The sequence below is a fragment of the Peromyscus eremicus genome, chromosome 5, assembly GCF_949786415.1.
Source record: "Peromyscus eremicus chromosome 5, PerEre_H2_v1, whole genome shotgun sequence".
NCBI lineage: Eukaryota > Metazoa > Chordata > Mammalia > Rodentia > Cricetidae > Peromyscus > Peromyscus eremicus.
The window spans coordinates 78,991,093-79,005,038 of NC_081420.1; the positions used below are offsets into that span (position 1 = coordinate 78,991,093).

A 13,946-nucleotide genomic window follows, 5' to 3' on the forward strand; every position below is an offset into this window, starting at 1 on the left:
AGGCAATGCCGGGGCCAGCGGCCACAGGACAAAGTCAAGTCACCAGCAAGCAGTTGTTACCGAGCTCCCGAGAGCAGCTGGTAAACACGACTTTCTTAAACCAGCAATGAGAGCAGATATTTCTTATCCTGTTACCAAGGCTCCCAAGAGCAGCTGGTAAACATGACTTTCTTAAACCAGCAATGAGAGCAGGTATTTCTTATCCTGTTACCAAGCTCCCAAGAGCAGCTGGTAAACATGACTTTCTTAAACCAGCAATGAGAGCAGGTATTTCTTATCCCGGAGACAGGTGATACTGTTTCTGAGCTGTGAAAGTGCCCACCAGGCTCACTGACATAATCCTAACTGCAGCAGTTCTTGGGGGTGGGTGGGGGGTGGGGGGGTGTCAGGGTGAGAGCAGTCAGGGTACTTCAGCCCCTTCATGTCTGACAAGGACCCGTTCAGTACTGCCTACTGTGGCAGTGGACAGTGTAGGGCTTGCAGAGACCACTCAGCAACACCCAGATACTATCACGTTTCTCCCTCATTCACATGTCAATGGAGAAGAAACTGCAGTTTTATTAGTCAGGGGCACATCCACGAGGAGACTGTAGGGAGCTTCTTTGAATACAGAGCGAGAATGGCTCAGAAGCAAGCAGTCCTCCATACCATTTTATCTACCGTGTATCTCATGTATATCTATAGACATATATACTCTTCATTAGATACCTACTAAACATATCAGTCCCTCAACCAGTCTCCTGTGCTAGAAAACACTGGTGGTCTTAAATACTTACCAGTGAGAAAAAATACCTGGAAAATGTGCGTTTTCATCAGTTGGTCTATGACTGGATCTTACTCTAACGTACAAATAATCTCAGGAAATCAGAGGCTGATATAAAACATCACATGCCTAGAAATACAAAACGATGAAACTTTAATGTACATTACAGCTGGTTAGCAGTTTCAGCAAGTCTTCATTGGCATCATGGTCTTTCTAAGTTTATAAAATGACAAAATATTAACATGCTTATATCAACTTGAAATCTGGATGCTTTGCACATCTTTTTTTTCTAAAAAGTGTTAAAATTTCTCTCCTAATATAGTTAGCAGTGAAGTATCAGATAGAAATATGAGACCGGAAGATCAAAATGTACAGTCAAGCTCCCAAATCCAGCTAAAGAAGCAAAGATCATTGGGAGGGGAAATACTTACTAGTAAGTATAATGACTATAACTATCTTATATTATTTTAAATTAAACTCATTAGAATTTTTCTTTAAATCATAAATGTATATGTGATTGCATACCTTATAGAAAAATCTATGTTGTAAACATGAAATTTGAGCACTGCCAACCTAACTCAAAATCAAAAGCATAGTCAGTGTTTGGACTACAATTTCTTTTAACAAGTCTAAGATCCATGAGTACCAAGAACAGTAACAGGCAAATCACTGTTTCATGAACAATGAATGTTTTCAGCTGACTCCAGCAGCTCTGGCTTACCCCAAGGCAAATTTCCTGCCACAAGCTCCAGTCAGTAGATGGATGGTTCACATTTCACTAAAAGGGCAAATGCAAGTCCCAGGGGTCCAGGCAGGGGCCAACCAGCATGGTCAACTGAAGGGTCCACGGTACCATGTTGTTTGTGACCTACTCAGAGTTGCGGGGTCTTTATGGCAAGTAGGGAGACGGGTACTCTCTGAGCTCTCTGGCTGGAATGGGGGTCCAGCAATAGCTGTACAATTCCACCACTTACTCCTGTTACTTTTACTTGAGAGGTGGGGAGGGTCAACTACACAGTCACCTTTTTCTAAATGACATGCCAGGATGCTTAGAGATCACACTCAGGAGTTTCATACACCAGGAATTCCTTGTACCTTTCAGAAAAATAATGGCCCCAGTCACATGTCACGTGTAGAAGACAACAGGTGATTCTTTGGGGGTCTGTGCCCTTATCTAAGCCTGTTTAGATGATTCTCTCAATACAGAAGTAGGAAGCCAGTACTTTCCCAGACATGAATTTTTCCAGATTATAATCTGTGCACTAGTTACAACAGCAGGGTGTAGATGTAACCAATTGTCTTATTAAATAAGAAACACAGAGCCGATTCAGAGAAGAAAGCCAAGAGGTCAGAGCTAAGAGCCTCACCCTTCCTGCTTCAGTGATCCTCTTCAGTCAAGAGAGCTCTCTGAAAGGGACCTACTTCCTGTGTGTATGTCTTTATACAGTCTAGCTGTTCTGCCTTCTCATTGGTTGTAAACCCAAACATGTGACTGCCTTGTCACTGCCTGTATGTACCGCTCTCCAGGTCCTTAAATGCGTGCGCCACCGCCGCCACGCACTTGCTATGGCTCTAATAGCTCTGACCCCCAGGCAACTTTATTTATTAACATACAATTAAAATCACATTTCAGTACAAGTAAAATACCACCACAGCAGGGTTCCCCATGGAAAGGTTCAAGTAATGTACTGAGCGCCCCCCTTCACAGAGCTAACCAATCCTGACCATCTGTACTGGAAAAGCTACTAGTATGATTGGGATGTCAGTTGATGAATGCTAAACTTCATCCAATGCTTATCACTGTCGCCATGTCAGGTAACCCTATTGTCAGTAGTGGCACTCAGGCTCTCTGGGCCCTCATCAACCAGAGTCCGGGTGCCCAACATCTTATACTTGTGCTTGATGTAACCACTCAGTAGATAAACAGCTGTGGCCTTTCATTTTTTCAGCAATGATGGAAAATCATGCCTGCTTTCTTCCTTGAACAGTGAAGATGTTTTTAATGTGACAGTAGCCTGGGTGCAGGATGTGGGAGATCCTTTCATGTGGGTAGTTCTATCAGGGCACATATTCGATGTCCCAAGGTTGCGACAATGGGGATTTTTAGTGGCCTGAAGGGGATTTACTGATAGCGGAGAACGTAAAGGCTCACTTTTGTTTGCCTCACAACAAAAATAGGAAGAATTACCTGATCTCCTCCCATTCTCGTGGTAGGAACTACGAGACCATAGCGATGAGTTTACTGCCTTGGTCATGCGCTATTATGAAAAGTGAAAGGTCTGACTAGAAATAGGAATCTGTCCTAAGGAACCTCTTCTTCATCAAAGAGGCAAAATCCACAAGTCTTAGGACCTACTGAGAAGACTGGGGGAATTACATTTCTTCTAAGGCCATCAAGTATGGATATTAGTACCTTCTGGCAAACACGCGCGCACACACACACACACACACACACACACAAAAAAAAACCCACAAAAAACCATGGCTCACTCTCTGGCCTTGGTGTTTAATGGAGAGGCCATCCATCTACTAGATTCACACAAGGATGTTCAGTAGCACCAAGATCTCTTTCCTTAGGCCATTCACATAGAAAACACAAAACCAATAAAGCATTCAGTAGTGGAGGGCCTGTAGTGTCCAGCAGATGATCAAATGCTATATTTGGCTCTTTTCACTGGTCCATGTTTGCTATCTGAGTAGCCACTTTTCCACACTCCCAAATTGATCAACTAAAGATTTGAGTTGTCATAGACTGATTGGCATGACCCCAGGATAAGTTTGGTTGAGCTTGGTAATCAACATAAAGCAATTAAACCAAAAAAAAAAAAAACCCAAAATCTTTGAGTCTGGTCAACAATCTCGCCTGTTGCTGTTTCCTGCTCCCTCCTTGTGTAGTGAAGGGACCAGCCACACCCTCTATTATTTCTCTAAAATTGTCCCAGCACAGAAGCTAAGACACTAAGCAGACACCAAGGGGAGGTAACTGAGAATCTCAGCACCCTGCTGGCACTTATGGGACACGTGGACATCGGGGAGGCGTGCCCCACTAAGACCCTGGTGTCTCACTGTGATAACTAGGATGTGAACACGCTCCCAAGACATTTCGGCACCCCCTCAACTTGTTTGGTGGGAGCTTCGAGGATTTTGTTTCCCTAGAAGGGCTTCATTTGCTAACCCTCTTGTTGCCTACAATGCTATAGACAATTGTTAGTTTTTAAGTTGGTCAGTTAAAAAAAAATAGGCCTAACTAGAAGTAGCCATTAAGCATTTACTCACATCCTTCCTGCATTGGAATAAATGAAAGTAAAAGTTGAAAAAGGACCACACTCCACCAGGGTTTCATTTTTCCTCACAGAGTGGCACTGGCCGTGGTGGAAGAAGTCCCTCTTAGCGGAGTGAGCCCCCAGACACATGACTCCTACTGTTTTACAGCCCCAGAGTACTGCTGGGAGGGAGAAGGGGGTGGGCAAGGAAAGAAAAACATCCAATCAGAATAGAGAAAGGGTTTTCTTTTTAAATATTTTTGATTGACAAGTAATTGTGTATATTCTATGGAAATAATCTGATATTCTGGTGTATGTGCGATCGTATAGTGTGATTAAGTCAAGCTAATTCATATGCCCGTCAGCAATGCCATCCCCTCAAACTGGCCCATGAGGCACCTGAACAATAAATGCTTCTGCCAAAGGCACTTCTTCCCACCAGGGCACTTCCTGGTGAGTGCGCTAGTCTGCAATGCAGTCAGGGTGCATCCAAATAGACTGTAGTCCATGACTGAACCTCCTTCCAGGTCTGCAGAAGACTAGCTATGTATCCAGTCTAGTGTGGGGGTGAAGATTTCCCCCACAACGTTTGCCACTAACAGCCTTTGTAATTGGCTATGGTTAAGCCTGAAAGTAGGATTTTATTCTGAAGTCACCCTCCTTAGTATACATTAGCATGCGTGTGCACAAACACACACACACACATATATATTCAAACATACAAGCAAATACATGTGCACAGTCACACTTAGAAACCCTGTGTTTGGGGACTAGGGAGATTGCTTAATGGTTAAAGCATTTACCATAAAAGTATGAGGACCAGAGTTCGGATCCCAGAACTCACATAAAGGCTGAGTGAACATACCGCCTGCCTGTTGTTCCAGCCTTCGATATAGGAGACGGAGGGTCCCCAGAGCCAGCTGGTTAGCAAGACTAGTCATATCAGTGAGCCCTCTGAGACACCTTGCCTCAATAAATGAGGTAGAAGAAAAATCAAAAGCTATTCCCAGCATCTTAGGCCTTCCACGTGCATGCATACACACACACATGTGTGAATGTGCACACACACACAGAGCTGGGGGTGGAGGGTGGGAGAGAGAGAGAGAGAGAGAGAGAGAGAGAGAGAGAGAGAGAGAGAGAAAGAGAGAGAGAGAGAGAGAGAGAGAGAGAGAGAAAGACAGACAGACAGACAGACAGAAGGAAAGAAACCAAAATTTCACAATGGCCTCTGTCCAGTCCTTCCCTTAGGAGCTGTGTGCCTTCCTCCGAGCTGTGTGTTCTGTTCTTTCTTCCACAGTCCGAGTCCAGATTCTAAACAGCACTATAATGCTTCTAAAACTGGGACAGACTCACCCTGGAAAAACAAATATACCAAAAAGACTCTGAGACTTTGTCTACAGTGTGCACGCCACAGTCTTGCGACAGCAAGGGGCTGAGTCATCCTGGTGGATTACTTGACGAGGGCTTTTTTTCCTTTAGGAGGGTCACTTCTATATGTTCATTTTGGTTTTGATCCTGCCAAACCTCTATGGGAAAAAAAATGAACTAAATAAGCCTCATCCCTTTTTATACCCTGTTTTGCCATAGTTGCCATGACCTCCTTCAACTGAAGCATGTTTTTGTATATGCTTCGAATTTTCATTCTGTAAGCATGAATGGTTTTTTTCTCACTTATGAATTTATCTCACCTCTCTCTCTCTCTCTCTCTCTCTCTCTCTCTCTCTCTCTCTCTCTCTCTCTCTCTCGCCTTGCACCAAATCATATATTTAAATTTTATTTTTTACTGAACACTACTTGTAGGAACATTTTGCTATGTGGCTCACTGTCACAATCTTAAACCACAGATATAAAATAAGGCATATATATATATCATGATTGTGGGAGATCATGCTGCTACATGGTGCTTATGAAACTGGAATCCAGAGTTTACAAAACGAGCCAAGTTTCCTATTTATAGTCAACCCGTTGTGTATCCTTTTGTAACTGATATCATCTTCACACAACTAACAGCATCTACTCAAACATGAAGATGCAGACTTGAAAACCCAAACACAGTCTTGGAAACGAAATACTTCTAGAAAGGAAAAGGTTCATGGGCAATATCATCATAATAAATAACTTTAAGTCGTTTCAAATTAAACCCATTAGAGGACTTTCCCTTGGTTCTTTTTTTTCCTTACAATTTGAGCACTTATTTTATAGAAATTTATGAACTAAGTGTACGCTAAGCTCTCTAGAAGAAAAAGAAAGAAAACAAAATATTGTTGCCCTTTAAACTTCCTGTCCGTGACAACTTCATCGTGCATATTCACAGACGGGATCCACATAGGCACAGGGACAGGCCAGAATTTTTCTCTCAAGGAGATCCTCTTTCTGCTGATCTCAGAAGAGTAGGTCTGGAACCTCAGTAGGCAGTGTGGACTGATTCAGTTCTACCATCACTTCTAGTAGTGGTTAGACAAGTTGCTGAGACCTGGGACTCCCAGGCAAATATGGATGACAAGGAAGGACAGCTAGGATTCCAAGAAAGATGGTAGCTAGTAATCCAACATACCACTGCCATCTATTTCTCTACCTGGGGAATGTGGGTGCACCAGCAGTCAAAGAATCCCAAAATGTCCTGGGGCTCCTGTGCCTCTGTGAGAGCAGAATAGGCTAAAGTCCTAGGAGCTGATTCCTCTCAAAAAAGACCTTGTTCCCCTTTCCAGCTTATGCAGATTATGCTTGGAGTTCAGGTCTCCACATCTCATATACTCATGACCTACTTGTATTGCTTCATCTGGTTCAGCAGGGCAATGGTCTTTGCTGGTCTGGGCTCTCATCTGGGCCAAGAGGAGGCTGCCTTCAATGTAGCGTGGGTTGTGTGTTCCCTGGTAACAGGAAATTTCAGGTTAGGTCATATCCTTTGCTGGCAGGAAGTCAGGCAACCATGGGTAGCTTCATGGGCGGATGATGTAGTGTGTTGCCGCCCATCACACACTAGGGCGAACTGATTCTGCCCTTGTGCAGGGAGATGAGGCTGTCAGTGGTTGCATGGGCAGTCACTTCTGCACCATTCACAGCCTTAGCACTGTGGAGTTTGGGGCCAGTGCACACACAGATCAGGTGGGTTATGAAAAGGAGGATTAGTCTCAAAGATAACCCCATTTATGTCAGCAGTGTGAGTATTTATAGAACGCTTCTTTCCCAGTTCATAAACTTGTATTTTATTTTTGGTTTGGTTTTATTGGATTTCTGGATTTGGTTTGGTTCGGTTTCATTATTTTTCTTTCTTTCCTTTTAAAGGCTGTCATCCATGTAGTTATTGTTATACACTTTTAAGTAAAATAGAATTACATCACTTTCCCTCTTCCCTTTCCTCCCTCCAGGCTCTCTCAGGTCTCCTTCCTCCAACGGCCTCCCACCCCACCCACTCTCCAACTGATAGCCTCCATTACTTTTATAATTATTACTGTATGCATATGTGTGTGTGCACAAATATGTAAATGCAACCTGCTGATTCCATGTTTCTTGTGTATATATGGTTTCAGCGCTGACCACTTTGTATTGGGTAACCAAAAAAGGTGTTCACCCTTGGGAGAGACTAATTTCTTCTCTCCCAGCGGTCATTGGTTGCCTGTAGTCCTCCATCTAGATGGAGGACCCTGTGAAATGTTTCCCCTTTGCTTTAGCATGTCTATTGATCTTGCCATTGTTTTATATTTTTATAAGCAATAGTGCTAATCACCATCAGATATATCATGGTCTTTGCATGCCCCATAAAAATGCTCTAACTGCAGCAGTTCCCTTGAGTGCTTGGGAGTGGATGCAAGGATCAATACACTTGGCTATGTATTCAAACTAATATGTGTTCACTAGCAGGAGGCACAGAAATAAAGATTCTAATGGCCTGTGGGACCCATGTGTACCTGTGCCTGTGTGGGGGTACTAGGAATATCAGTGTTGGATTCCTGTGCCTCCGTCACAAAATACCACAAGCTGGATGGCTTGCGCAGTGGAAATTCAGTATCTCAGAGTTCTCGAAGCTAGCTGTGCAAGACAAGCCGTGTCCCTTCTTCCTGAGCTCTGCCGAGTCTCTGATTACTGACAATATTTGGTTGCGCTTGGCTTGCAGGCCTAGCATGATGACCTGTGTTCATCCTCAAGGCACTTTTCTCAGCGTGCACACCCCTTGCCCACAGAGCCCCTTTTGTAAGGATATTGCACATATTAGATCTGGGCCTTCTCTAATGACTTCATTATAAGTACCCTGTTTCTAACTCAGTTCATATTCTGAGGACCTGGGCAGTTAGGGGTTCTACTTATTTGGGAGGGAGAACACAATTCAGTCTACCAGCTGCTCTCTAACTTCTCAATATTTTTTTCATCCCTCCTGTGAGCAGACTACATCCACAACATTCCAGTGTGCTCCCAGTTTAACACTAATCCTAGAGTCTCACTTAAACATCATCAGCCTCTGATTCTTTCTCATCACGTACATCGCCAGGTGTCCAGGCTGCACTCACTCCCTAGTTACTTGTGAGGGGTTTTGCTTCACTTCCATAGTTTATTTGCAGTTTAGTGTTCCATAGTCCTCATTGATTCAATTTTATTTTTTGAATGAAGTGTGCCCAGTCACCCAGGTACCCTAAGAGAACTATCCTTCCTTCCACAGTCCTTATGTCCCCACCACCCTTTCAGGTACCAACTCCAGTGTTCTCTGCTTGGTTTCCGGCCCAAAGGTTATCACACTAGACACCATAGTTTTAGGTTTTCCCCTCTTTTATTTATTCTTCTCTCATGCAATACATCCTGACCACAGCCTCTTCTCCCTCCACTCCTCCTAGTCCCCCGCAACCACCTCCCCTCACCCCTAGCTCAACTGCTCTTCCACCTCCCCTCAGAAAAGAGCAGTCCTCCCAGGAATATCAACCACATGGGGTATAGCAAGAAGCAATAAGACCAGGCACAAACCTTTATATGGAGGTTAGACAAGGCAGCCCAATAGGAGGAAAAGGGTCCCAAGAGCAGATATAGAGTCAGATATACACCCCACTCCCACTATTAGGAGTTCCACAAAACCCTCAAGCTAAACAATATATGTGCACAATATATATGTACAGGACCTAGCAAAACATACAGGCTCCATGATTGCCCTTCAGTCTCTGTGAACCCCTAAGAGCCCTGCTTAGTTGATTCTATGGGCCTTGTTCTCATGGTGTCCTCTACTCCTCTTGCTCCTACAATCCTCTCTCCCTATCTTCTGTAGAGTTGCCCGAGCTCTGCCTAATATTTGGCTGTGGGTCTCTGCGTCTGTTTCTATCAGCTGCTGCAGGAAGCCTCTCTAATGACTATTGGGCTAGGCACCCTTCTGTGAGGATAGCAAAAATCATTAGGAATCACTGCTCACTGCATTGACTTTTTTTTTTTTTGCCAGTTATATTTAGTTCTACCCCGGGTCTCTAGGCCATCCAGCTTCTGGTTCCTAGCCATCCAGGCAGGGTTGGACACGGACGTCCTCTTGTGGCTTGGGCCTCATGTTAGACCAGTATTGGTTGGCCATTCTCATAAACTCTGAGCCAGAATTTTGGTTTTGGTTTTTGCTGTTGCTGTTGTTGTTTTGGTGTTTTTGTTTTTTTTTCTTTGTTTGTTTTTGTTCTGTTTTGTTTTTTACTTAGCATTCTTTTAATAAGTCTTCCCAAGTCCATTATATAAATGCTTTTTGCTGTTCTTTCGTAGCTACACTCAGCACCTTGTACCACCTCATGTGAAGCAGTTTCTGTACTAGACCAGTTACTAGCACAAGTGCTGGTTTATTTAGACACTCTCCTATACTTGATTTATATGATTTTGAACATTTTACAGTTTCAAATAATGCTGTGGTGAGGAGTAGCCTTGTGGATGTTCATTTTCTTTAGTTTGTCTAGGAATAAATAGTAACCTAAGGTATGAGTAATCAGCAAAATTAGGAGAGAGAATATGTCACAGTTGGTACCACAGAATATTTATGAAGTAGTTTGGCAATTTCTATAATATCCATTGATAAAAACTCTCCTCATAGTCATGCTAGACACAACCTGGTAACTTAGGATTTTATGAAAATAAGAGGGATTACTATTGTACACGTGCCATCTTATTAGAAATTTGAACCCTGATATTTCATGGATTTCCCTTTATATTGAAGACTAAGTACCTCTCTTTATGTAGTTCATTTTGCAGCGCCAGATGAAAGCTATGCTCATTTGCATTCAGAGTTGTCGTCAGAATCCCAGGCACAATTAGAGAGAGGAACAACTTCTGAAGATGCGAGACTCAGTAGTGAGTAGAATAACACAAGCAATTTGACAGCAAACCCCACAGAAGGCCCATGTCTCTGTGTCCTGGGTTCTGTGTGAGCATGTTTCCTGGACAGTTTGTGCTCTGACCTGAGTGTGGTTTCCACAGCACAAGAGATGGCAGTCAAAATGAATAAAACAGGCAAAATGGGAAGAGAAAACAGAAAACAATGACCAGTGGCTCCTGGGAGCTACTGTCTCAGGCAGGAGTTGCTAAGAAAGGCTGTCACATGCTCATGAAACCGGTGCTCAGCTTTCCTCATCTCCCCGTGGGTGGGAAGTTTGAGTGCTCAGCAATTCCCTGACACACACGTTTTCCTTCTCCTTAGGAATTCCTTCTGAATACCAGAAAAAAGATTTATCAGTGGACAATCTATTGCCTGAGAAGAAACCTCTTATTATAACCAGAAACGTGTCTCAGAACAAGAAATCTGGCTTTTTTCGGGATGATAACGCAGAGAGTACGTACACTTCTCTTATATTGTTTTTAATTAAACTCAGAAAACCTTCCTGCTGGGTTTGTCAATAGGCCTGGAGCCATATGTTTCTTTGGACTATTACAGGCACCTCACTTCTGAGTCTTCTGATAATCTAGATGTCTTTTGTAATAACTGCTGGTTTACCTGCACTCAGTGCCCATTTTCTAGATTTCTGCTTCGTATTGTAGTATTGGGTTCTGCTTTGAGCTTATGATGCTATAGTCTTTATGTACATACAGATTTCAAAAACTCATATCTTCAAGGTCAGAGCATATTGTCTTACTAAAGGGATACTTGTTATTTTGGTAGTATTCTTCATTTCCCTTAATAACTGCCCTTTATGCTATTAATGTGGCTCAGTACACCTTCTTCTGGTTAGTTTCTGAATGACTTTTTCATCTCTGTTGCTTTAATTTTCTTCTCTTTTATGATTCCAATGTTTCTCTTATAAGAAACTTGGTACTGTGTGTGCTTTTGTATGTATTCGGATACTAATATTTTAATAAGCTTTTAAGGGCATGTGTAATCAAATTATGGATATTCTTTTTCAAAAAAAATTAGATTTGTTTTTAATGTGTATGAGTGTTTTGCTTGCATGTATACATACTCCATGTGCATGCCTGGTCCCTGTGGAAGTCAGAAAAGGGTGTCAGATCCAATGGTACTGGAGTTACAGATGATTGTGAGCCGCCATGTAGATGCTGGGACCTGAACATGTGTCCTCTAGACGAGTAATGAGTGCTCTTAACCACTGAGAACCATCTCTTCAACCCCGAACTAGAGATATTCTAAGCTGTAATTGCTCCTCTTTTCTTAGTTATGTTGCTTCTACTCTCTCTGCTGTACTTTGGGTGATTATGTCTGAAGTCATACTGGATGCAAATATTTTGAACTTCAAAGTTCAGTAAGAACTTTGGATTCAGTAAGAAAGGTAAATGATAATTCAAAATATATGAGTATAATGATGTTTATAGCAGTGAATAAAGTAACCTATATTTGTGAACTAAAGCTACTTCAATCAAAAAAGTAGCAAAGGTGCTTTTACATATGAGTAGCTAAGTATGTATTCACAGCATATTTATATTTCTACTTGAAAATAATTTCCTTACATCATTCAAAAATGAGAAAAGATTTCAGACCAACCCCAGCCCAATGTGAGGTCACAGATCCCATGCTCAGACTCCATCCCAAACCTAGGATCCCACCTTACCATGCTAGACCTTGGACTGTGCCCATGCAGGGTCAGATAATCATGCCTAGAGCCCCATCCCAAAGCCAGGATCATGCCCTATAGCCAACCACATCAGACTTGGTCCCTTATGAAGTAAGAAACCTATTCTTAGAGTCCCAGGCCAACTTCAGGATCTCATCCCTCAATATCATACATTAGACTATCTGTGTACGGTCAGAAACACATGGCCAGAGACCTGCCTGATCTTAGTGTCCCTTGCCACTATACCCCACGTTAGACCAGCACAATGTAAGGTCCATGCCACAGAGACCCATGCCACAGAACCATAGGCAGAACAAGATTCAGATCTACAGCTAGAGTAAGTCTCAGACACTGATACAGAATACTTCTCCCAAGGAGAAAACAGAAGAGGAACTCCTATCAGAGAGGAACTCCGAGCAATTAAGACAACCTTCTAGGAGCTTAGAAAGGAATGCAAGGGACAGAAGAGACAATCCAGAAATCAGAGAACCTACCCATAGATAGCACTTTGTATTGCAGTTGGTAACCTACTCTCAGGGGAAGATGAGGTAGAACTCAGTACCCTGACCACCAGTCTTGTAGAGGAAAAAAACACCTGAATTATACTACAACCTAGTCCCGAAAGACTATTACAAACACTCTCTCTGAAAGAATAAAGGTAGCCTAGAAGCCAAGCAAAAATAAGCAAACAATGTGTTCAAAGAATTGAATGAGGACATGACAAAGAGCTACATGAAATAAGGAAGTCCATATAAGATATAAAAATGGATTCAGAAATACTGAAGAAAAACTACTCTGAAATGTTAGAGATGAAAATGTCAATAAATTAAATAAAAAGTTCAATGGAAAGCCCCACTCATGTAATGGAAGACAAAAGAATCTCAGGGGTTTAAGACAAGGTGGAGGAATGGAAACATTTAGTGAAGAAGACTAATTTTTTTAAGTTATGAAGGGAACATGTGAGATCTTTGGGAGACCATGAACAAACTAAGTCTACAGGAGGGAAAACTACATACCAAAGGCAAAGAATATATTTTCAAAATAATTAGAGAAGAAATTTCCCCAAATCTAGGGAAAGAGGAACCTAACTGTATAGAAGAAGCATATGGAATACCAAGTAGGCAGGACCAGAAAAGAAACTCCAATGTACTAAAATCTCTTAATGAGAAACACCAAGTCACATGTGAAGGCAGGCCCATTAAAATAACTGCCAGATTTTCACTGAAAACGTTTAAAGCAAGAAGAGCTTGGAATGATATACTTTGAAGTTCTGAAGGATCACAGCTGTGAACTCAGATTAATATAACCAGCAAAAGTATCTGTCATGATTGAGGGAGAAATAAAAACTTTACATGATAACATAAACTAAAGGAAGTTATGAGTACCAAACCAGCCCTATTGAGTATTCTAGAAGGAATCCTTTGAACTAAGGAGAGTGATTAAAGACATCTAAGAGCCTACTTGAAAAAATCAAAAGCAGCCAAAACAGTAGTTATGCAACAGAGAGTTAAAAAAGGACCAAACACTACAAAATCAATGAAATGATGAAAGGATTCCCCCCAACAAGAAGACATTAGAATTCTATACATACACCCACCAAATGGGGGTAGAGCTAAGTTCATAAAACACGTGATGAGATGTAAAGACATAGATTTCCCCAAAAATAAATACCCTGCTCTCACCAATAAACAAATAATCTTAGCACAAAATATCTTCATTGGACCCAACTCTGCCCCAGCTGCCAGCCAGCAGGGAAAACTCCTGTGGGAAGTCCCCCACCACAACCAAACCCCCCCATTGGACCCTGCAGTCTACAAGTTCCATGCCCTACCCCAATATCCATCCTCCTGTGACCAGAGTAACTTCCTGAGACACAGAAACCAAACCACCAGCTCTCACTGGACCTGAGTGACT

The 13,946-nt window shown here is 42.3% G+C and overlaps 1 protein-coding gene across 3 annotated transcripts in view; it reads left to right on the forward strand.

Moving 5' to 3' along the window:
* Window positions 1–13,946, forward strand: part of Ccdc7 (coiled-coil domain containing 7) — a 165,081-nt gene that overhangs the window by 85,210 nt on the left and 65,925 nt on the right. For all 3 annotated transcript variants that reach the window (XR_009379398.1, XR_009379399.1, XM_059263777.1), the window contains exons 28-30: window positions 1,086–1,196; window positions 10,213–10,323; window positions 10,670–10,801. Coding sequence is in view for 1 of the 3 variants with exons in the window: in XM_059263777.1 (XP_059119760.1) it covers window positions 1,086–1,196; window positions 10,213–10,323; window positions 10,670–10,801 (354 nt within the window). In the remaining 2 variants the exon portion in view is untranslated. The remainder of the gene's footprint in view (window positions 1–1,085; window positions 1,197–10,212; window positions 10,324–10,669; window positions 10,802–13,946) is intronic.